Source organism: Rana temporaria, chromosome 4 (genome assembly GCF_905171775.1).
Source record: "Rana temporaria chromosome 4, aRanTem1.1, whole genome shotgun sequence".
Classification (NCBI taxonomy): domain Eukaryota; kingdom Metazoa; phylum Chordata; class Amphibia; order Anura; family Ranidae; genus Rana; species Rana temporaria.
In genome coordinates this window covers 158,344,603-158,367,416 of record NC_053492.1, presented here as the reverse complement: position 1 = coordinate 158,367,416, position 22,814 = coordinate 158,344,603, and the positions used below count along the sequence as shown (strand labels likewise).

The 22,814-nt window shown below is 42.1% G+C and overlaps 3 protein-coding genes across 8 annotated transcripts in view; 1 reads left to right on the top strand and 2 right to left on the bottom strand.

Moving 5' to 3' along the window:
* LOC120936705 (schwannomin-interacting protein 1) overlaps nucleotides 1-22,814 on the bottom strand; it is a 541,245-nt gene that overhangs the window by 41,061 nt on the left and 477,370 nt on the right. The window contains exon 1 of one of the 6 annotated variants that reach the window (XM_040349266.1): nucleotides 3,910-4,180. The exons of the other annotated variants lie outside the window; for them this stretch is intronic. Within the exon in view, the coding sequence (XP_040205200.1) occupies nucleotides 3,910-3,987 (78 nt within the window). The 5' untranslated portion in view covers nucleotides 3,988-4,180. Of the gene's footprint in view, nucleotides 1-3,909; nucleotides 4,181-22,814 lie in introns of those variants that run through there. 6 annotated transcript variants of the gene reach the window in all.
* Nucleotides 15,987-18,481, top strand: LOC120936707. The gene is made up of 4 exons (XM_040349270.1): nucleotides 15,987-16,386; nucleotides 16,858-17,017; nucleotides 17,688-17,838; nucleotides 17,921-18,481. Exons 1-4 carry the CDS (start codon nucleotides 16,206-16,208, stop codon nucleotides 18,419-18,421), a joined length of 993 nt encoding a protein of 330 aa, XP_040205204.1. The 5' UTR covers nucleotides 15,987-16,205; the 3' UTR covers nucleotides 18,422-18,481.
* LOC120936706 (putative nuclease HARBI1) lies at nucleotides 18,581-20,301 on the bottom strand. The gene is made up of 2 exons (XM_040349269.1): nucleotides 19,769-20,301; nucleotides 18,581-19,677 (listed from the first exon to the last, which is right to left on the bottom strand). Exons 1-2 carry the CDS (start codon nucleotides 20,092-20,094, stop codon nucleotides 18,798-18,800), a joined length of 1,206 nt encoding a protein of 401 aa, XP_040205203.1. The 5' UTR covers nucleotides 20,095-20,301; the 3' UTR covers nucleotides 18,581-18,797.

The window sequence follows — 22,814 nt, the reverse complement described above, 5'->3', positions numbered from 1 at the left end:
ATAGCACCCTCCCTGACACAAATTTCCAGCTGCTTTTATCTCCTGTGTTGGAGAACTTGTCAGAAGTTATCATGCTGATAACAGAAGAATGGAGCAGGAGAAAGACACCGGACTTATGGCTTTGGATCGAGATAAGTAAACACTACAGATATATGTGCCCAGGTCAAATTTCATGAATCAGGTTTACATCCACTTTAAGTATTCAGACCCTTTACTCTGGACTGTCCTTTGTTGAAGCACCTTTGGCAGCAATTACAGCCTTCAGTCTTTTTTGGTATTATGTGACAAGCTTTGCACACCTGGATTGGGGGATTTTCTTCCATTCTTCTTTGCAAATCCTCTCAAGCTCAGTCAGGGCAGATGGGGACAATTGGTGGACAGCTATTTTCAGGTCTCTCCTGAGATGTTCAATAGGGTTATGCCTATGTGATATTTCAGTTTTTCCTACATTTGCAAACATTTCTAAAATTCTGTCTTTGTCATTATGGGGTACTGAGTGTAGATTAAGTAAAAAAATATATGAATTTAAACTACTGTAGTATCGGGCTGCAACATAACAAAATTGAAAACAGTGAAGGGGGTCTGAATACTTTATGAATGCACTGTATATCATTAATAATTTATATAAATTTATATAACAAAATTACATCCCATGAAGCCCTGGTTAAAATTAACGTTTTTATCCCCTACTATCTCATGATACCTTAAAATTATCATTCTTTATCTTCACCCCCTCTTCATATTTATATTTATATTTGCTTATTAATTTCATATTTTTGATTTATTCTTTATTAAATATTTTTACTCCTAAAATGGTAAATCAAATATTAAAACATTGCTTGATATACCCTGTTTCCCCAAAAATAAGACCTACCCTGAAAATAAGACCTAGCGTTATTTTCCAGGATGGCTGCAATATAAGCCTTACCCCGAAAATAAGCCCTAGTTAAAAATGCTTGTAAAATCCACTATATTACAGTAGTATATAATGTACAATGTGTGTGTTTTTGTAATATAATTGCGGGGAAAAGAGCTCCGGCAGGTATCAGAAGTGCAGAGCGGCGCTATAACAAATATATTTGGCACAATTATATTACAGAAACGCACACATTGTACATTATATAATACTGTAATAGAGTGGATTATAGGATTGTACAAGCATTTTAACTCGGTTCACACTTGGGATTCCTGACAGGCAGGGAGGGAGAGGGGGAGAGAAGACAGCACATTACATGGTAAGACCTACCCCGAAAATAAGCCCTACTGTGTCTTTTGTTGGCAGAATTAATATAAGACCCGGGCTTATTTTCGGGGAAACACGGTACAATCTATCCTTATATAATACAGCATCATTTTAACTTACTAACCCTTTTTTCAATCAAGAAGCTTTGTTGTATGTTTCTGACTTTCTATTGTAAAAATATGTTCTTACAATGCTGATTTATTGTGATTTGTAAAACATAATAAAAAAAAATTAAATATTAAAAATAAATAAAAAATTACATCCCAGTGCAGGACATTTGATTAGCACTGAATACTCAAAATTTTGTAAAAATAGATGGGAAAATAAAATCCTGAAAAATGGGATGATCCTAGGAAACGCATCAAATATTAATGCAAGGAATATACCCTATGACTGGTTATTATGTCCACAACAATAGATGTAAAATGAAATCAAGCTTTTCCTGCATTTCTAGATGTCTCCTTGTCTGACTCTTACACATCTTAACATACACAAATACATAGAATAAGTCACGTCATGCAATTAAAGGGTTGGAGGATCTAATCTGGTGTAAGAAGATTAACTACATCCCATGGGCCATAATCTGTAACAACTTGTCAGCCATGTTTTCTGAAAGAAACAAATCTCCGAAATAAAACACCTTGAATGAAGCCAGCAAGTGAAACATTTTTAATAAAAGAAATTAAGCCCTGATTAAATAAAAACATCCACATGTATCACTGAACATACAGGCGTGCTGCAAAGAATAAGCTTCTTAGCCATTTTCAAGTGACTACACGTGGTCTCCTTCCCGGTAATAATGTAATCCCTGTAAGGTGAAAGCTCTTGTGCTGGGCTTTCTAATCACTATGGCTTGCACTCCTATTTAACTCACTACAATCCACTTTAATAGATCAGCCACTTCCCCTGAAGATGGCAAGCTGCCGATACAAAGAGAATTTGCAATGCAACACAAATATGGAACTTTGAAGGTTATTTACTAAAACTAGAGAGTGTAACATCTGGTGCAGCTGTGCACAGAAACCAATCAGCTTCCAGGTTTTATTGTCAAAGCTAGAAGCGAATTGGATGCACAGCTGCACCAGAGTTTTAGTAAATAACCCCCTATGTATACATAATACAGTATGAGGCTAGGTTCACACTGCTGCGAATTCAAAATTGCGGTAAAATCAAGATTTTACGGTGATTTCGCAGCTGCGGTTTTGTCGTGAATTTGCCACGATTCGTGGTCGCGTTTTTTCGGGAATGCCAGTCTATAGAGCTGAATTTGCATCGCACGGGGATCAAACTCGCACAGGACCCTTGTTTCCCGCAGCTTATATTCGCAACGCATTGATGTGAACGGCACTAAAGGAAAACAATGTTATTTTAATGACTTGCGAATTTGAGCAATCGCAACGGCTCAAATTTGCAAAAGAATTTGCAGCAGCGTGGACCTAGCTTAAAGGCTTATGTATAATGATGAGCAAAATAACTGCTTTTTCATGTACCCTTAGAGTCGGTTCACACTAGGGCGACACGACTTCCAGCGTGACTTTCAGAGGCGACCCCGACACGACTTGAGCATGAACCACAGGGCGATCTGGGGCGATTTACAACACGACTTGAAGTCATCTCCAGGACAGGAGACTTTCCAGTGGCCAATCAAACAACAATCAGCTCTAGGGGAGGGAGGGGGAGAGAGAGGTTTGCCTGAGAAATGTATGTTATCTTCCTGGAATGTCACTTCAGTTAAGACAGTGATCAGACTTGGATCAGACTTGGAGGCGACTTCCATTGAAATCAATGGGTACAAATCGCCTACAAGTCGGATTGAAGTAGTACAGGAACTTCTTTTGAAGTCGGAGCGACTCAAGTCGTGTGTATTAACACCGCTCCCATTCACTTGCATTGTTTTTCTCGACAGCGCGATTTGGGATGACTTGAGGCGACTTCAAGTCGGATCCCAAATCGCCCAAGTGTGAACCGGCTCAGTCTGCCCTATTTTGATGCAGCTTATAACATTTGGCAACTGAAAGGATACAATGTAGCAAAAAAGCAAAAAATAAATAAAAATAAAAAAAGGTGAAAGACAAAACAAACAAATCTAAGCAAAAAAAAAATGCTATACTATCATTCATTTAGATTTTTTTTTGCTAGTTCCATCACTGAAGAATTATTTTAGCCCCAATTAAGAGAGGTACATATTATTGATCGAATAATTGACCATTATTGAATTTCTGGCAAAGATCTTCATACATTTCTGACACCTACCTACATGCATGGCAAATCTTGGTTGATAAATTGACCAATAGCTGTACCAGTATATGATGTAATGATTTCTGTAGGACCTGTATGTACTATCACCACACTTATTACAATTTTTATTGTATGTTGCTCTAGCCGATTCCATTTAAATCACCATCCTTGAAAACCACAGCAAACTCATGAAAACACATCCCAAGTCATGCCAAGGTGAAAGGGCTCCAAGGCTGGCCATACATAGTAAATTTAGGAACGCACTTTGGTTTGAACAATCTTTATGAAAATTCTTAGCAGTACATTTGTTCGAAAGTACTTTTGAGGTGTCCATAACTATAATTTATTACAGATATTTTCATTCTGTAGACAGCAAAGCACATTTAAAAAAAAAAACTCTATTGCTACTGTATCAAAAGGGCCGTTACCTTTGCAGATGTTTCCACCAAATTAAGGGAAGAGATTTCATGCAAGGTCATATCCTTCCATTGCTTGCCGTAGTTCATTTTTAGCAGGATCTAGCCTTCCAAGATATAACAAGTTTGCCCATGCTCCACTTTCTACAACAGCAGCCTGGAATACTCGTCTCTAAAGACTTTGATTAGCCTTCTTTTCTACGCTGTGTGACAGCTCAGACACACAGAACTATGTGCATTTCTCCACACGTAGGCCCACTGTGTGTTTGTTCTTCTCACATACAAGCGAAGACATCTGTTACTCTCTGCCATTTAGATCTATCTCTGCCTTGTACACAGCACCAGAGCCTGTCATACTCCCACTATCACCTGCCACACTTCAACCCGGGAATGCAGCCTCTATCTACTGATAGGCTTCTCTCTATCTACTGATAGGCTTCTGCCTTTCCCTAATAAAGACAAAATGCAGCATCTGGATCCTTGACACCATTATATTTAGATTTCAGAGGTAAGCAGACAGTGAAATGTTCTACAGCACAATGTGTATTGTCACTTCCTGGCTAAAATCTCCACGTATATGTTTCATAAGGAATAGATTCACTAATATGGCACCAGTGTTTACCCCATCCATTATAAAATAGACGTACAATTAAATTGCTTACAGCCAATGCAATTCATAAAGCCAAGGCATACAAACCAAAAAGCCCAGTCACGTAATTTTCCTCCCCATAATGCATGAAAATGCATTTTAGGTAGAAATCTCATTGTTCAGAGAGTGTGTTGGAAAAACACAGGCGGGGCTGTACATGTGAAAGGGGCCTAAGACTGTTAACAACATGGACCTGGGCTTTTCCCATGCATTAACGGGTTAATTTAATGCTGCCCTGCCCTGTCCTCCCCAGCTGTCCACACTCACCTTTCCTTCACCTCCCAGATGTTGGGTTTGGCTGTAGGGAGCATAGGAAAATACCTTGTACTTATAGGTGTGAGAAGCATGTGACAGGTGCTTGGTATCTCAGGCAACCTGCACTGGCATATGGGGGGGGGGGGGGGGGGTTGTTTGTCCTGTGTAAGCTCCAAATGATGACTTACACAAACCTTCCTTTTTTAAAAGGTCAATTTTTAAACAAAAAAAAAACAATAATTGCTCACACATTGATAAAAGAGGAAACAACGTATAAAAGAGTTTTATGCTGTATCGCCAAGATCTGCATAATTATTGCAGGTATTGGATAGGACTTAGCTTCCATTCAAAGATTCCTATGGGTGGATGACATGGGTCTGTGGGCAGAGCCAGCACGGCTGTGCCAAGTTCAAAACTAAAGAGAAGCCTGCAGGGAGAAGAACCCCACAATTCTGGTAAGGTAACTGGCTGCATTTGGAGACAGGGAACTAGAGAATGTTACCACCCTACTAACATGAAACCTGATGTGAATGCTTTTAAAATGGTAACATCAGTAAAGAGTAAAGAAAGCAAAAACCCCAGTCTAGCATTAAAAAGTCTGCTGACTCACCTTAAAAAAATATTTCAAATTCCACTGCAGACAACTGAAGTGCCTCCCAAATCTTTAGGTCAATTACACCTCTACAGAGAAAACAGGGAATGTAGACAGATTGTTTCTGCAGACTGCCAGCCTGTCAGTCCCTCTCTGAGCTTCAGATAAGCTTTTAACTGCCAACATTGCAACCTGCTACAGAACACAGAGAGCAGAAAACATGATGAAAGCTTTGTCTCACTATGAACTCCACTGTTGTTCTAGGTGGGAAACACAACTGCAAAATACGTCATCTTTTTTAGGAAGAACATATCTTACCATTACACAGAAAAATAAAAATGTTACGCAGGGGTGTCAAGCTGGCAGCCCTCCAGCTGTTGCGGAACTACAAGTCCCATCATGCATCTGCATCATGCAATGCCTCATGGGATTTGTAGTTCCACACCAGCTGGAGGGCTGCCTGTTTGACACCTTTGTAAAGGAAAACTGCGACCAAAAAAGTAAAAAAATTCAGCAGTTTACAAGACCAGATTAGTGCTACAATGTAGGACAATGCACCCTGCATGTGACCATGCACCATTATCTACATTATATGCAAAGCAGAAACAGTCTTCTTTTCCTTTTTTTTATAATTAGAGATAAAACCATTCTTTGCATTTATAAAAAAATATTTGGTCTTTTTTCGTTGCTTTATAACAAAAAATATAACAAGCAGGGCCCTCTGATCCCTCCCTACATCTTCAATGAATAGAAGAGGAGGCGGAAAGGGCGAGTATAGTCAGCGCTCTTGATGAGTTCCTATGACAGGTCCAGCTGATTGGATTAACCCTGCAGCACCAGTAGATTACTGATGCAGAGAATTTTAACTAAGACACCAGCCATAAGTGCGAGGGACATTTCTCATTGAATGTAAGTACTGTCACTTGTGCTGTCTTTAAAGTGGAAATAAACCCATCCATAAAACAGTTTAATTTCCGTCACGTGTCGGGAAATGTAACACTCCTAGGCCGTGTACAGACGACCAAACAAGTACGATGAAAGCGGTCCGCCGGACCGTTTTCACCGTACATGTCTGGCCGGGGCTTTCTGTACGATGGCTGTACTAACTATCGTACAGAAATCCGTGCGTAAACAATATGCGGGGCGTGTCCGCGGTGTCGCCGCGTCGATGACGCGGCGACGTGGGCGGGCCTGCCAGTTAAATGCTTCCACGCATGCGTCAAAGTCATTCGACGCATGCGAGGGACGGCGGGCGCTCGGACATGTACGGTAGGTCTGTACAGACGACCGAACATGTCCGAGCGGGCAGGATTCCAGCGGACTGTTTTAAAACAAGTCCAGGAATATTTGCCCGCTGGGAAAAGGCCCGGCGGGCAAATGTTTGCTGGAATCCTGTCCGCTCGGGCCTACACACGACCGAACATGTCTGCTGAATGCCTCCTGCAAGTATCCTTATCTGTCAAATGTCTCCCCTCTGTCTGTTATAAGAACTGAAAAACTGCAGATTCTGTGGGTGGATCTGTTGTCTAGAGCTCGGTGGGTGGAGTCGTGATGTCAGTAGACTCCCCGCCCACCTCTACACTCCCCTTATCAACATGCATTTTCTCCTGTGTATTCCTTACACTAAATTCTGCTATGATCACCAACATCCAGTCAAAATCCAGAAAAGTAACCACATGACTTCAGAAAAGGAGTGGGGGTGGGAATTAAAAAATAATGCCTGTCTCAAGCCAGTGCATCAGATATGTCATTCACAGCAAGGGGGAAGAACGGACAAACGTTTTCTCCTGTTTGTCCGTTTATCTCACTGAAAAAAAAAGAGGCTTGCTCAGAGCTGGATTAACTCTCTATAGGAAATATTATACTCTACATTGTGACAGCAAAAAATAAATAAAAAATTTGGGTTTACATCCACTTTAAACTATGTATGCAGAGGATGCTTGAGCAATAAGAGAAGGTAAAACACGTATGCATAGATAGGAAGATCAGAGATTATGATTTTTGATGGGCATTATAATATTACATTTACCATCTGTGTGGGTAGGCGTACAAAATGACAAAAATGGCAACCAATTCAGACAAATCGTTGTAATGTAATGTTCTAATTTTGATATGAAAAAATGAATGCGTAGTTAGTACTTGGCAAAATGACTGTTCTATAGTTGCTTCCATTTAACAATCTAGCATACAGTGTCACAAAGCCCTCCTGATTAAATGCAGTGGCACAGAGAAAATGGGCTATAATTGGCATTATCTTCCCTCCTAGATTGTGAGATCTAACAAGCAGGGTCCTCTGATTCCTCTTGTACCAAGTTGTACTGTAACTGTACTGTCTGCCTTCATTTTGTTAGGCACTGTGCAAACTGTTGGCGCTATATAAATCCTGTATAATAATAATTATGTGATCGCAAGATTCAGGTAGCAAATTCATGATTGTATAGTCAATGATCTAAGCACAAATGTTTTCAGAGGCGATGATATGATTCATAGATATTGGATATTATGTGTGATTATATCACTGTAGAGCAGAAGAAATGCGACAAATTGCACTTTAATAGCCGTAATGGTTCCATTGCCACGGATGATGCAGCCAGTCGATTCTCTCAGGTGTTCCACAATTACATCATTGCTGGAATTACTCATATACAAAGTGTCACCCGATTTGATCATTTCAACATATTACCCCTCTAAGTGGTTTTATAGATGCAGAACTGGCTGACATCACCCCCTTAAAGTGCTGCAATTTAAAACATCTATCTTATTGTACAGTTTAATTCTAGGACATCGTTTTGTCTCAAAGAAAAAAAAAAACGGGCTTGTCTAGCTGAACCCAAAGGTCTTGTAAGCACTAATGGATGTTAGAAAAATATATATATATATTTTTTGTAAATAATTGGATAATGCCAAGCCATTACTAGAAAGATTTGTTTGAGCAAGCTTACAAATTGGAACGATGTCTAGGTTTACCCCGTTCATTGGTAAATATATTTGACATGGCAGTCTTGTGCAGAGATCACATAAAACAGCTGAATATCCATGCAGTATATTAGGCCTCTTTCACATGGGCACTGGTACCTGTACTGAGCGAGGCATTTGTTTTTGTGCCTACATCTGCCCTGAGCTGCATGCAGGTAGCCTATGATAGTGAATGCAGACGTTGCAGCTGTACCGACTCCTTATAACGAAATTTGTGTGTGGCCCTGAATGATGACAGTGTGCATTCAGAGCTGTGTACCCACTTTTGCAAGCCTGTAAAATGTGGAAGCGTCAAATGGAGTATTTGCACCCCATTAAAACGAAGTAACAAGCACACGCAGTGGTCAAGTCCTGGGGAAAAAAGTTTGGGAACTCCCGCCCAAGATCCACTCCCCCACCAAAAAAAATAAATAAAAAAAATAATGATATGCTCATATGCATATATATTTCACCGAAAATATTGGTGCTGACCTGGCTGATTTCGGTACTGGCCTGGCTGGTCTCAGGGTGCTGGCTGACCTCAGGGTACTCAGTACTGGCCTGGCTGGTCTCAGGGTGCTGGCTGGCTCATCAATCTATATATATATATAAATATATATTATAGCCGGGTACAAAAAGGGCTTTTTTTACCGCTCACTGCACACATAGTGTCGGTGTGTCAGTGTCAGGGCAGAGTGTGTGTGACAGTGTGAGGAGAGGAGACGCGTGCTCGCCCTAGCATTGCTGTGTGACTCCGTTTCCATGTGATGTCACACGCACCCGGAAGTGTACTGAAGGACAGGTGGCAGGCGATGTCGGAGCCTGGAGGAGGAGCTCCGAGTCTGCTTGGCTCAGTTCGCCTGCCCCTGACTTGAGTCGAGTCCTTCACTATGCGGTGATGCTGGGCATCGCCGCTTAGTGAAGGATCGGCTTGGGCGGCTCGGCTGCTCGAGGGTGCTCTAGTCCTGCAAAGGGAACAACGTTCCTGCTGTGAAAAAACTGCAGGGACGGCGTTCCCACGCATTCCCGCAGGACTCAAGCCCTGATTTCACGGCTGGAAAAACAAGTACCGTATTTATCGGCGTATCACACAAAATCGTGGGTGCGCGATATACGCCAATACCCGCACCGTGTTTGAACCACTGCAACATATATCGAGCGCAGTACACTCGGGTATACTCGGGCAGGCTCGGCTCCTCTCGCGGTCACGTCCTGTGCATCCTGTATGTCCTTTACGCGAGAGGAGCCGAGCCTGCCCGAGTATACCCAAGTGTACTGCGCTCGGTATATGTCGGCGGAGTGGTTCAAACACAGCGCGGGAAGCGGGGATCAGCTGAAGAACACAGCGGGGAGGACACCACGATGGCCGCAGAAGAACGCCAGACCGGACAAGGCCGCCGATGGACGCCGGGCAAGACACCGACGAGGGGCATCTAAACTGTAAGTATTTCTTTTTTTCCAGGAATTTTTCCTCTAGGTTGGGGGTGCGCGCTATACGCCGGGGCGCGTTATAGGAAGATAAATACGGTATGTTATCTGTCTAATCTAGCAAACCCCTGCCAACCAACAAGTTCAGATCCTACACCCTCTGCAGTTGAGTAATACAGCCTCTGATTGAATAATGAAGGAATAGCAGTGAACTATGATCATGATTCTCTCCTCCAATGTTAAGTGGGGTACACACTATGAGAAAATCAGAAGAAAAATTTCGTAGACAACTATTGACATCCCATTTTTGTTTAATGTGTACTGTTTTCGTATGGCTTTTATAAGAGAAAAATCAGATGCGAAAGACTGCGATCGTAACAATAAAACATAAACAACAAAGAAACAGAGCCTTTGTCGTACGAGAATTTTTGTCCAATTAGTATCATCCTCAGTTTCAACTTAAACATTGAGGAAACTGGAAGATCATCCCTCTGATTTTCTTATAATGTGTACTAGGCTTTAGACAGGCAGCAGTGTCCAATGCAGCAGAGCCTGTAATGCAGGGGTCTCCAAACTTTCTAAACAAAGCCGGTTTCCTGCTCTTCAGACTTTAGGTGGCCAGACTGTGGCCATCAGGAGTACAAAATGTCCCAGTGTCAGAGGGAGTAAACAATCCCCCATCGTTGGTGACAGTGGGAGGAATTGTGCTCCATTATTGGTGTCAGTGGGAGGAAATGTACCCCATCATTGGTGTCATTGGGTCCCATTGTTCATGTCATTGAGCAGAATTGTGCCACATCATTGCTGTCATTAGGTCCCATTGTTGGTGTCATTGGGAGGAACTGTGCCCCATCGTTGATGTCATTGTTAGGAATTGTGCCTCATCGTTGATGTCATTGGTAGAAATTGTGCCCTATTGTTGGTGTTATTGGGAGGAATTGTGTCCTTGATTGATGTTCGTGAATAAAATAGCACTCCAAGAGCTGGATAAAAGAAAGCAAAGGGCCACATCTAGCCCCCAAGCTGCAGTTTGGAGACCATTGCTGTAGTGCCTTAACAGCATTAACGCCTTGTACACACGGTCGGACTTTTGCCCATGCAAAAGTCTGCGTGAGTCCGTTGGAAAGATAGAGAACAGGTTCTCCATCTAAGGTCCGTCGGACTTCCGACAAAAAAAAGTCTGATGGAGATTACACTCGGCTGGACTTTCCAAGAAAAAAAGCCTGTCAGACTTTTATTCTCGGAAAGTAGGGCCGTGTGTACGAGGCATAACTGTCTCTAAAGTTTGTTGCTGGAGTGCCTGAAAATACTATTACTTTTCGAAAGTCAATAATTGCATAGGGCTAGATATTATTCTCCCTGAGTGACCAGCTTGTGCATAGTTGGGGAGAACATGCAGATCTGCCTATACCTAGAAATTTGTTTTTTGTTTTTTTACAGGAACTTGGGGCAGATTGGATAGGCAAACAAATAAGAGAAAATACCTTAGGATGCCTGCATTGCAGTGTCAATGTTATTTGGTTTAGTTGGGATTAATTGCAGCATTCCTTATCTTGCTTGTCTTGATTTAACTAGATTATTGTATATGTTTTAGCCAGTAATGTGTCTGTACAGGATATATATTTATATATATATATATATATATATATATATATATATATATATATATATATATATATATATATATATATACATATATATATATATATACATATATATATATATATATATATATATATATATATATATATATATATATATACATATACATATACCAGTATATATATTTTTTTTAAGCCAAGGTTTTAAATATTTACCTTGTTTTATATGCCTAGCCACCTCAATACTTGATACCCTCTAATATCACATCCCAAGAGGTAAATACAAGGCAAAGGAGTCTGGTCCCTGGAAAAAGATATCATTTCTCATATAAAACCCCAATAAAATGTAATTTATTTTTTACAAATGAGGTTGCTTCTGAAAGCACTGGCACTGCCAAGTACACGATCTCAGTGTGCTGTGCCAGTAAAACACTGGACCCTTTTAGCAGATGTTGGTGATGGTGGACGGCTGAGTTTAATCTGGGAGGTTTAGGACCATTGATACCAAGCTTGTTCAGCTGCCCTGTTTGTCTTCCATCCATGTTCGTGTAAACAAGAAGGCTTGGTTTCCTGCCAGCCCTACAATAGTTATGTCATCTGATTACATTACACATCCAGCAGACTGAGCTGGATAATATTCCACTGCAATAATGTGATATGGTAAAAGAAAACACTAAGCTCAGCATCAGTGACTGCTGTCCATTATAAGATTATAAGGAAGTCTTTATAAAGAAGAATTAGATATGCAGAGCAGGTCTGTAGATAGCAAATTGCCACAAAACAGCCCATCAGTTGCTAAGGGACAGTATGAGGTTTCCCTGCAGGCACAGAGCTGGGGCCTCTCTTAGGTGAAAGGTTAGGAGACCCCCATAAAACCATTGTTAACACTGCCAGCTGTGTACACCTATAAATGTCACCAACATGCGATCTGTTAAAGCACACAACAAATATTTGCATTGACCTGATGACAGAGGCCCCCTGCTAATGTTGAACCTCAGGAAGCCATGTTTTGTTGTTAAAGCCAACTTACATTTCTCCAGAATGGAAAGGAAACCAGCATATAATTCACTACAGGAAAGGTGCTTGGAGTTTGCCGTTCAGTGGGATCTTTCTCTTGTTGCGCTTTCTTACCACAGTCTGAAAATAAAGTGATTGGCTTAGGCCCCTTTCACATGGGCACCTCTGCTAAGTGAAAACCTCTTGCTCAGCGATGAGCAGGTGGATGACAGGTTCACTCTCCTCTATGGGGCAATCAGATGGAAATGGACCACCTGTCCACTTCCATCTGATGCCATCCAATCTGATCCGCCAGACGGATAAAGATTAGGACCACCATCCGCCAGTTTTTCGTGGGCCAGATCGCATGGCGGCAGGTGTTAGTAGACATGTGTCCGCTGACATCTGCCACACCATAAAGAGACTGGAGGGTCAGATCATGTGTGCCTGAAAAACATACTCCGCTTTATGAGCTTTACTCTGATTGTTGTAGTCCTGTACTTGTAAAAGGGAAAGGGGAAGGCATTCCCCCAACTGACTGCTAATGCAAGAAGAATTCTTTCCACTGACTATTAGTATAATGGGGGCCCTTCTTTATATGCCTCCAATTCAAGGGAGTTCTTCTTCCACTTACCATCAGTGTAAAGGGGCACTGCAGTGACCACCAGTCCAAGAGCATGATCACATTATATATCAGGTAGTGCAAAATTTCGGAGTCACACAGGACCCCTTCGTCATGCCTGACTCCAAGACGTTGCACTGTCTGATATGTGATGTGATCATGCTTTAAAAAAAATCCATTTGGATGCTACTTGTCTATCCATGGTGTGCTGCCAAATATCCTCATTGTGACTTTTCAAAACCAGTTTCCAGCTGGTGGTTACTGCCGCACCCCAGGAATGGGCACAGTGAGGAATATGGACTACCACCAGTATAGGGCCTTGTACACACGGTCGGACCAAACCGGTGTGACTGGTCCGTCGGACCGTTTTCATCGGTTCACCTCTGAAGTGGCCGTACGGCCTGATATGTGTACACACCATCAGTTCAAAAACCGATCGGGTCATAACGCGGTGACGTAAAACACACAACGTGCTGAAAAAAACGAAGTTCAATGCTTCCAAGCATGCGTCGACTTGATTCTGAGCATGCGCGGGTTTTGAACCGATGCTTTTCTGTACTAACCATCGGTTTGGTTCGATGGGGCAGCGGTCCATCGGTTCGGTTTTGAAGCAAGTTTTAACATTTTGGACCGAAGGAAAACAGACCGATAGCCTATACACACGGTCGGTTTGGTCCGATGAAAATTAACTTTGTTTCATTCTCATCGGACCAAACCAACCGTGTGTACGGGGCCTAAGAGGGCACTACACTTACCACTGTTAGATGGGGGTGGTTTTTTTACTGACCGCCAGTGTAAGGGACTTTTCACTGACCACCAGTTTAAGGAACTTTTCACTGACCACCAGTGTAAGGAACTTTTCACTGACCACCAGTGTAAGGAACTTTTCACTGACCACCAGTGTAAGGAACTTTTCACTGACCACCAGTGTAAGGAACTTTTCACTGACCACCAATGTGAGGGACACATTTCCACTGTCCATCAACTTGAATGGAAATTCTCCACTGGTTCCCAATGTGAAGGAAAACTAGAATTTTCATTGTCTGCATTTCTTTTCTGGCTATTATTATTATTTGATTCATTTTATTATAATTATAAGGATTATATATAATTATATAAAACAGCACTTGGTTCCACGTACACAAAGGGGCATATTGTTAACCACTTGCTGACGGCCGTACGACTTTGTACGGCCTCAGCGCGGCTCCCAATTTCTAACAGGCCGTGTTTTTACGGCCTCTCCTTTACACGTTCCCCGCGCGCGCTCCCGAGCGCGCGGCGGGGAACTTCTGTACTGGCCGTGTCCCTTGGACACAGCCAGTCACAGATCGCCGTGAACGGCCAATCGGAGCGGCCGTTTCCTAGGCGATCTGTGCGGCCAATGAGAGATGATCTCATATGTTTACATATGAGATCATCTCTCATTCCCGGCTCTCGCAGACAGCGGTGCTGTCAGGGGAGAGAGGAGACGGATCTGTGTCTCTTGTACATAGAGACATAGATCGGTCACCCCCCCAGTCACCCCCCCTCCCCCACAGTTAGAACACTAATTAGGGTACACATTTAACCCCTTCCTCACCCCCTAGTGTTAACCCTTCCCTGCCAGTCACATTTATACAGTAATTAGTGCATATTTATAGCACTGATTGCAGTATAAATGTGAATGGCGCCAAAAATGTGTCAAAAGTGTCCGATGTGTCCGCCATAACGGCGCAGTCCCAATAAAAATCGCAGATCGCCGCCATTTCTAGTAAAAAAAAAGCATTTATACAGTAATTAGTGCATATTTATAGCACTGATTGCAGTATAAATGTGAATGGCGCCAAAAATGTGTCAAAAGTGTCCGATGTGTCCGCCATAACGGCGCAGTCCCAATAAAAATCGCAGATCGCCGCCATTTCTAGTAAAAAAAAAAAGCATTTATACAGTAATTAGTGCATATTTATAGCACTGATTGCAGTATAAATGTGAATGGCGCCAAAAATGTGTCAAAAGTGTCCGATGTGTCCGCCATAACGTCGCAGTCCCAATAAAAATCGCAGATCGCCGCCATTTCTAGTAAAAAAAAAAATTTATACAGTAATTAGTGCATATTTATAGCACTGATTGCAGTATAAATGTGAATGGCGCCAAAAATGTGTCAAAAGTGTCCGATGTGTCCGCCATAACGTCGCAGTCCCAATAAAAATCGCAGATCGCCGCCATTTCTAGTAAAAAAAAAAAAAAAAAAATAATAATAATTCTGTCCCTTATTTTGTAGGCGCTATAACTTTTGCGCAAACCAGTCGCTTATTGCGATTTTTTATTTTTTTACTAAAAATATGTAGAATACGTATCGGCCTAGACTGAGGATAAAAAAAAAAACGTAAAAAAAAAAATTGAGCTATTTATTATAGCAACAAAGTAAAAATATTTTTTTTTTTTTCAAAATTGTCGCTCTATTTTTGTTTATAGCGCAAAAAATAAAAACCGCAGAGGTGATCAAATACCACCAAAAGAAAGCTCTATTTGTGGGGAAAAAAGGACGTTAATTTTGTTTGGGAGCCACGTCGCACGACCGCGCAATTGTCAGTTAAAGCGACGCAGTGCCGAATCGCAAAAAGTCCTCTGGTCAGGAAGGGGTTTAAGTGCCCAGTAAGGAAGTGGTTAAGCATGTGATAATCACTGCAGGTTAATCCATTGCCTGTAATTTAAATGACATGCACCATACAAATTTGCCTGCAGTGAATGTGTTGGAAATATCCCATCCACTGCTTTATAAATATACCCCCTAAGGGCTCTTTCACACGTCCGTTCCGTTCGTCCGTTTTTTGGACGTCCGTTAACGGACCTCAATGCTTCCCTATGGGCTAGCGTCCGTTAGCGGATGAGCATCCGCTAACGTCCGTTAGCATCCGTCTGCGTTAAGGTCCGTTTTTTTGGACGGAAGAAAACCCTATTTTTCTTCCGTCCAAAAAACTGACCGGACGAAAAACGGACGTTAACGGATGATCCGTTTATCATCCGTTCCGCTAACGTCCGTTTTTCACCAAAATATGTAAAAAATACAAATTCACCAAACTTTAATATGTATGCAATATGCATACATAACAATAACCTTTCACCCAGGTAGTGTTTTTATTCCCAAGTCACATGTTCCCAGCACATGCTGCCCAGTTCCTGGACATTAGAGCAATTCCCTGTGTGTGATTGTCCTCCTTAATTAATAAAATGGCAAAGGATGTTAGCCAAGAAGAGCTAATACACCTGGTACATGATCGCCCTGCAATATGGGATAAGAGATGTGGAGACTATAGCAACCGATATGTCTCTAACAACAAATGGGAGGAAGTCTTTCAGGCGGTGACACCTAACTGGCAAACACTAAAACAAAATGAAAAATTAGAACGTGGTAAGTAGTTTGTGGGTTATGGGGGGGTGGGTTGTTATCTTGTAGTCCATCCATATGTCAACATCCATATCCACCGGCCACGTCACCTGCCACAAGTTGTGAATTGGCCACTGGCCACGCCACCTGCCACGTCACCTGCCACGCCACCTGTCACAAGTTGAGAATTGGCCACTGGCCACGCCACCTGCCACAAGTTGAGAATTGGCCACTGGCTACGCCACCTGCCACGTCACCTGCCACAAATTGAGAATTGGCCACTGGCCAACTGCCACGCCACCTGCCACAAGTTGTGAATTGGCCACTGGCCACGCCACCTGCCACAAGTTGAGAATTGGCCACTGGCCACGCCACCTGCCACGTCACCTGCCACGTCACCTGCCACAAGTTGTGAATTGGCCACTGGCCACCAGTTGTGAATTGGCCACCTGCCACGCCACCTATGGGTGTATTTTATTTTCTGTTTCTTCATAGGAGAGAGTATCGTCACCCGCTGGCGCTCATTGAGAGACCGTTATAGGAGAGATTTGAAGGAGGAGACAATGTCCCGCAGTGGAGCTGGAGCCTCCAAGTACAAAAAGGGTGCATTTTTTGAAATGCTGGATTTCCTGCGTAACGTGATGAGCCTAAGAAGGTACCTAGCCACTTTATAACATTATTTGACCAAGTAAACTACAAATAATAAAGTTGATCCACACATATAAATATCTGAATTAAGAGAAATGCATAATGACCTAGTATGCATATCATAGTAGCTCATTATAAATGAATTGATTCCCTGAGATGAAAGTCCCTGTATAGGTCTTCTTTCCCCTCTTACTTTGCTGCCATCACTCCTTGAGTGTCTGGTAGGTATTGGGGGTCATTTACTAATGGCAAATTAACTTTGCACTGCAAGAGCACTTGTAAGTACCGTCACTGTAGATCTCAGGGGTAGATCTGAAATGAGGGGAAGCACTGTTGATTTTATCATCCAATCACGTGGACGTTAAAATACTCTTTTTTACTTTCCTTGCATGTCCCTCTCAGATCTACAGCGACTGGACTTCCAAATGCTCTGATAGTGCACTGGTAGTGCAAAGTGGATTTCCCTTTAGTAAATAACCCCGACTGTGTTTCAGGGGGTGTTGATAGGTAACAGTCAGACAACTTTGTCTATTTTTTATATGCAAATATGTTCAAACTAAGTATTCCAAAAGTGGTATGTAGGGTTGACCACAGCAGTATACACACACATGGATCTATGTATTGTTGAAACAAGTCTGAATTGACCTTTAACCCATCTACCAACCAATATTTTACAGTACAGCCACTAACATCAGTGAAACGGAGGAGGAAACAGATACTGAATTTTCGCAGCCAGATCCCATGGGAGAAACAGGAGTCACAGAAAGTGAGGCAGCTGAAGATGCCACTAGAGCTGCAAGACCGATTCCACCAACCACAAGTGTGCCTGTAAGTATCAAACATAAAATGCCTACTTTTTTAAATATTGTCAAAAGATAATGTGCTAATAGATATTTGTTCCACCCCTCAGATTCGTTCAGTTGGTTCAACTGTGAGAAAGCGTCCACAAAAAAACAAATTAGATAGCGCCATGCTGAGCTTCATGGAGGAGATGAAAGCAAGAAGACCTGACTCCAACGATCCTTTTTTGGACCCTAACAACGAAGACGCTTTATTCCTAAGAAGCCAGTACCACCTGCTACAAAAAATGAATCCGGATCGAAAACTTGATATGCGCCTGGCAATTGGCCAGTATATCGGTACTTGTCTGAAGGCTTCTATGTCAGGAGACCCTGTGCCCCAAGTTATCTCCCCTTCCCAACGCCAATTCTACCCCGATCACCCACCACCAGCTCCCTACACTCACCGATTCCAACCCAGCCCTATACCCCATCATTACCGTGCCCCTGCCTCCACTGCCCAAAATTTTCCAGTCCCACCCCAGGCACCCAACTATGATCCCTCTCCTTCCCAGGGGACTTCACGATCTGATTCCTCCCTTTTCCCCACCCCTTATTATCAAGATCTATAATTTTATTTTTTTTGGAAATTTTTGATACGATACTTTAATAAATTGATTTTTGCCCCTTTTTGTGATGTGTATTTCATTTTTTTTTTATCTTTTACTATAAGTTACAATCTACATGTTGCGTTCATAAAGTTCAAAGAAAAATAGTAGACTGCATGAAAATGATTTTTTTTGGTATTTTATGTGAAAAGAAACAAACTGATATATCATAGGGACATAGGGACATAATGACAATTGAAGCATGAAAGCATACACTTGTAGAAATCTTAAATGTAGAAATTAACTGGCGTTTTCACTATGACAAGTAAGACCATGCAAATTAAAGGGGCGAAACATGTTACTATAAAGGTGCAAATGATAAATTTCCTCGTGACTGTTTTTACACATATTGATACTGCCACGGAACCTCTCCTTCTGGGGACATAAAAAAATTAGTAAAATTGTCACGCATGGTAATAGCTGAATTGTTGGGTCGCAGTCCGGTAAAGCGCACAGATGGTAGGTCTACCTCGTCCTCTTCCTCAACAGAAATCCCTTCCTTCTCGCGGATGACATTGTGGAGGACACAGCAGGCTTGGATTGCCAGTTGGGCATTCTCCACGCTAAGTTGTATAGCGCTATGAAATATGCGCCATTTGCCGCTCAAAATGCCAAAGGTGCATTCAATAAGTCGCCTTGCACGACTCAAGCGGTAGTTGAAAATTTTCTTTGGGGTCGTTAAATTCTGCCTGGCATAAGGCCTTAAAACATGATGAGAAAGTCCAAATGCCTCATCAGCAACTAGAACATGTGGCAAATCTGGTCCTACAGTTGATGGTAGTGGTTGATCTGCTGGGAAATTAAAGTGTCCCTCCAGTATTCTTCTCCCCATTACTGATGATGAAAATATTCTTGCGTCGGCATTCGATCCATAGGCTCCTATATCAACGGCAATAAATTTGTAGTTACTGTCGCAAATTGCCATTAGCACTAGTGAAAAATATTTTTTATAATTGAAAAATTGCGAGCCAGATCCTGGTGGCATCTGGATTCTGACATGTTTCCCATCCAGAGCTCCAACACAATTGGGGAATTGAGTTTTTTTCCAAAAGCCTGTCGCAATTTCCTGCCACATGGTAGCATCAGGAACCGGCATTGCAGAAGAACGAAGCTCCTCCCATATTGCTTCGCAGGTCTCATGCACTATCACTGATATGGTCGATATTCCCAATAAAAAAAAATGGCTTAGTGACGTATAAGACACTCCAGATGCAAGAAACCTAGGAAGAGTAGAAGAGTAGAAGAAATTACGAAAGGAATCCAACATTACACTGGACATAATCAAGCTAAATGGCTGGCTGGCTGGCTTACCTGAGGGTAATGAGAAGTCGCTCCTCTGGAGGCACAGCAAGTCGCATGTCTGTGTTTGTACGGTATAGTCTGGGATGTAATTTTTCAAGTAAATAATCAAACGTTGTGATCGTCATTCTAGTGAAATTAAAAAATTTAGGAGGGTAACGTCGCAAATCTGCATATTGCAGCGCAAAGAAACCCTCACTTGGCCTTTTGAGGAGCATGGGATGTGCCCAGTACCTGCGTCCCCTAGCAGACATCTTCCTGGTCAAGCTTTTTTTTCTCCACACATAGTACATCATGACAAATGATGTCACATTCTGATCATAATTCCCCAAATCCATCGTAATCAGCAAGTACAGTGAAATACAGCAATGGATCAGGAACAAAACAGCCGGCTGTTAACATACAGGAAGAGGAAATCACACTGGGGGAAACAAAGAATCATGGGAAAATTCTTGAAAAGATGATTAATAAAGTTCTAAAACCAAAAAAATAAAAAAAACGGATCAAAAAACGGATCGAAAAAACGGATGAAAAACGGACCAAAAACGGACGTCAACGGACGGAAAACGGAACGGAAACGGATGTAAACGGATGGAAAACGGACGAAAAACTGATGAAAAAACGGATCAACTGAAGGGAAAAAAAATAATGTAAAAACTGAACGGACGTGTGAAAGAGCCCTAAGTACGCCACATTCCTTTTTATTTTATCCACTCTTATATCTTAACACACGTTTATGTTAATATACCATAATTTATAGGTAGCATAATTATTATCAGGGATTCCCTGAGGCCCTGATAGTTATTTCACTTTCAATAGGTCTTTGTTATAGTTTTGAAAGATACATAGTATGACACGTACAGATGTTCAAATGTAATCAACATTGTAAAAAGGTACAGAGTGCAGCTGTGAGTCATAGAAAACAATAATGGTTTGATGATAAAGATTAATAAGTATGGCATAATATAAACTAGGCTTATAGTAACAATACACATAATATGTGCTACAAGGATACGTAGGAAATGGAAAGTAGGGGGGAGGGGAAGGAGGGCAAACGTATAATATCTGTAAACCAGGAGACAGTCCTGGAGTAGGTATGAGAGTCAGACCTTACACAGAGGATAGTCAAGAGACGTACTAGCCAGGGCCTTCCAGAACAGGGGACCCAGAGAAGAAAGGGAGAGAGAAATGTAACAGAATAGTAAGAAGAATAGGGGAACAGAAGGAGGACATGGGGACACTAGCCAGAAACCCAGGACATTCAATTCCTATAGCAGTGCACAGTTTTCAGGGGGGTTAGTGTAGTGTATCCACGGGGCCCAGGTTTTTAGGATTTGTTTGTATGTGTCTATATTTACTGCACCTATAGGTAAGCCTTATTATAGGCTAACCTACAAGTACAACTTCCGCATTGGGGGTTTACAACCTCTTTAAGTATGTCCCCTAGGAGGGAACAGCCTTGAAACTAGGCGTTGGATAAGTTGGGGCAAAGGTGTACTAAATGGGTTGGAACCATATACCATCTGGAGATGGATTTAAAGCCTAGATGATATTTGATAGAACAGGAACTATTGTGGTCCAGATTTGAATCCAATATTCTTCTTTAACCACTTGACCACCGCCCCATGTCAAAAAGACGTCCTGTTTTTAAAGTTGAATATCTCGATAACGGCAGCAGCTGCTGCCACAACCGAGATATTCATCTTTTCAGGGGGCGGTGGTGTACACGATAACGGCGGTCTCCGCGGCGGATTCGCCGTTATCGGTGGCGGGAGAGGGCCCCCCCCCTCCCGCCGCTCTCCCGCGCCCTCCGCCGCTTACCGGAGCCGTCGGTAGCGGCGGAGGGGATCGGATGTGTCCGGCAGCTGAGCGGGGACGGGACTGAAGGAGAAATCTCCTTCACCCGTCCTCATAGCTCTGCTGGGCGGAAGTGACGTCAAAACGTCAGTCCCGCCCAGCCTCTTAAAGAAACATTTTTTTTTTGTCATTTGAAAAAATGACATTTTTATTTTTTTTTTTTTTTTTTGCATTTAAGTCTAAATATGAGATCTGAGGTCTTTTTGATCCCAGATCTCATATTTAAGAGGACCTGTCATGCTTTTTTCTATTACAAGGGATGTTTACATTCCTTGTAATAGGAATAAAAGTGATCAATTTTTTTTTTTTTTATTTCAGTGTAAAAAATTATAAAACTAAATAAAAATAAATAAGAAAACAAAAAATTTTTTTTTTAAAGCGGCCCATCCCAACGAGCTCGCGTGCAGAAGCGAACGCATACGCGAGTAGCGCCCGCATATGAAAACGGTATTCAAACCACACAAGTGAGGTATCGCCGCGATCGTTAGAGCGAGAGCAATAATTCTAGCCCTAGACCTACTCTGCAACTCAAAAAATGCAACCTGTAGAATTTTTTAAACGTCGCCTATCGAGATTTTTAAGGGTAAAAGTTTGACGCCATGCCACGAGCGGGCGCAATTTTTAAGCGTGACATGTTGGGTATCCTTTTACTCGGCGTAACATTATCTTTCACAATATATAAAAAAATTGGGCAAAATTTATTGTTGTCTTATTTTTTAATTCAAAAAAGTGATTTTTATCCAAAAAAAGTGCGCTTGTAAGACCGCTGCGCAAATACGGTGTGACAAAAAGTATTGCAATGACTGCCATTTTATTCCCTAGGATGTCTGCTAAAAAAAAATATATAATGTTTGGGGGTTCTGATTAATTTTCTAGCAAAAAAGGAGAAAAGTGCCAGAATAGGCCCGGTGGTCAAGTGGTTAAAGGGGTTGTAAAGGTATTTTTTTTTTTAAATAACAAACATACCATACTTACCTCCACTGTGCAGTTAGTTTTGCACAGAGCGGCCCCAATCGTCCTTTTCTGGGGTCCCTTGGCGGCTGTCTCAGCTACTCCCCGCAACAGCTAACCCCCATTCTGGGAAGCGCTCTCCCAAGGGGGTTAGCTCCCATGATACAGTCGGAGTCCATAGCCACTGACTGTATCACTCGGCCCTGCCCCCCCAGCGCGCCACATCATTGCTTTGATTGACAGCAGCGGG

What these genes read in the sequence shown, in the direction of transcription:
- LOC120936707 (XM_040349270.1), top strand. Translation starts at nt 16,206, where the DNA reads ATGGCAAAGGATGTTAGCCAAGAAGAGCTAATACACCTGGTACATGAT. An exon ending in AAATGAAAAATTAGAACGTG is followed by an intron (nt 16,387 to 16,857) that starts GTAAGTAGTTTG and finishes GTTTCTTCATAG; the next exon opens with GAGAGAGTATCGTCACCCGC. An exon ending in CACCAACCACAAGTGTGCCT is followed by an intron (nt 17,839 to 17,920) that starts GTAAGTATCAAA and finishes TCCACCCCTCAG; the next exon opens with ATTCGTTCAGTTGGTTCAAC.
- LOC120936706 (XM_040349269.1), bottom strand. Translation starts at nt 20,094, where the DNA reads ATGGATTTGGGGAATTATGATCAGAATGTGACATCATTTGTCATGATG. An exon ending in CGACTTCTCATTACCCTCAG is followed by an intron (nt 19,678 to 19,768) that starts GTAAGCCAGCCA and finishes TACTCTTCCTAG; the next exon opens with GTTTCTTGCATCTGGAGTGT.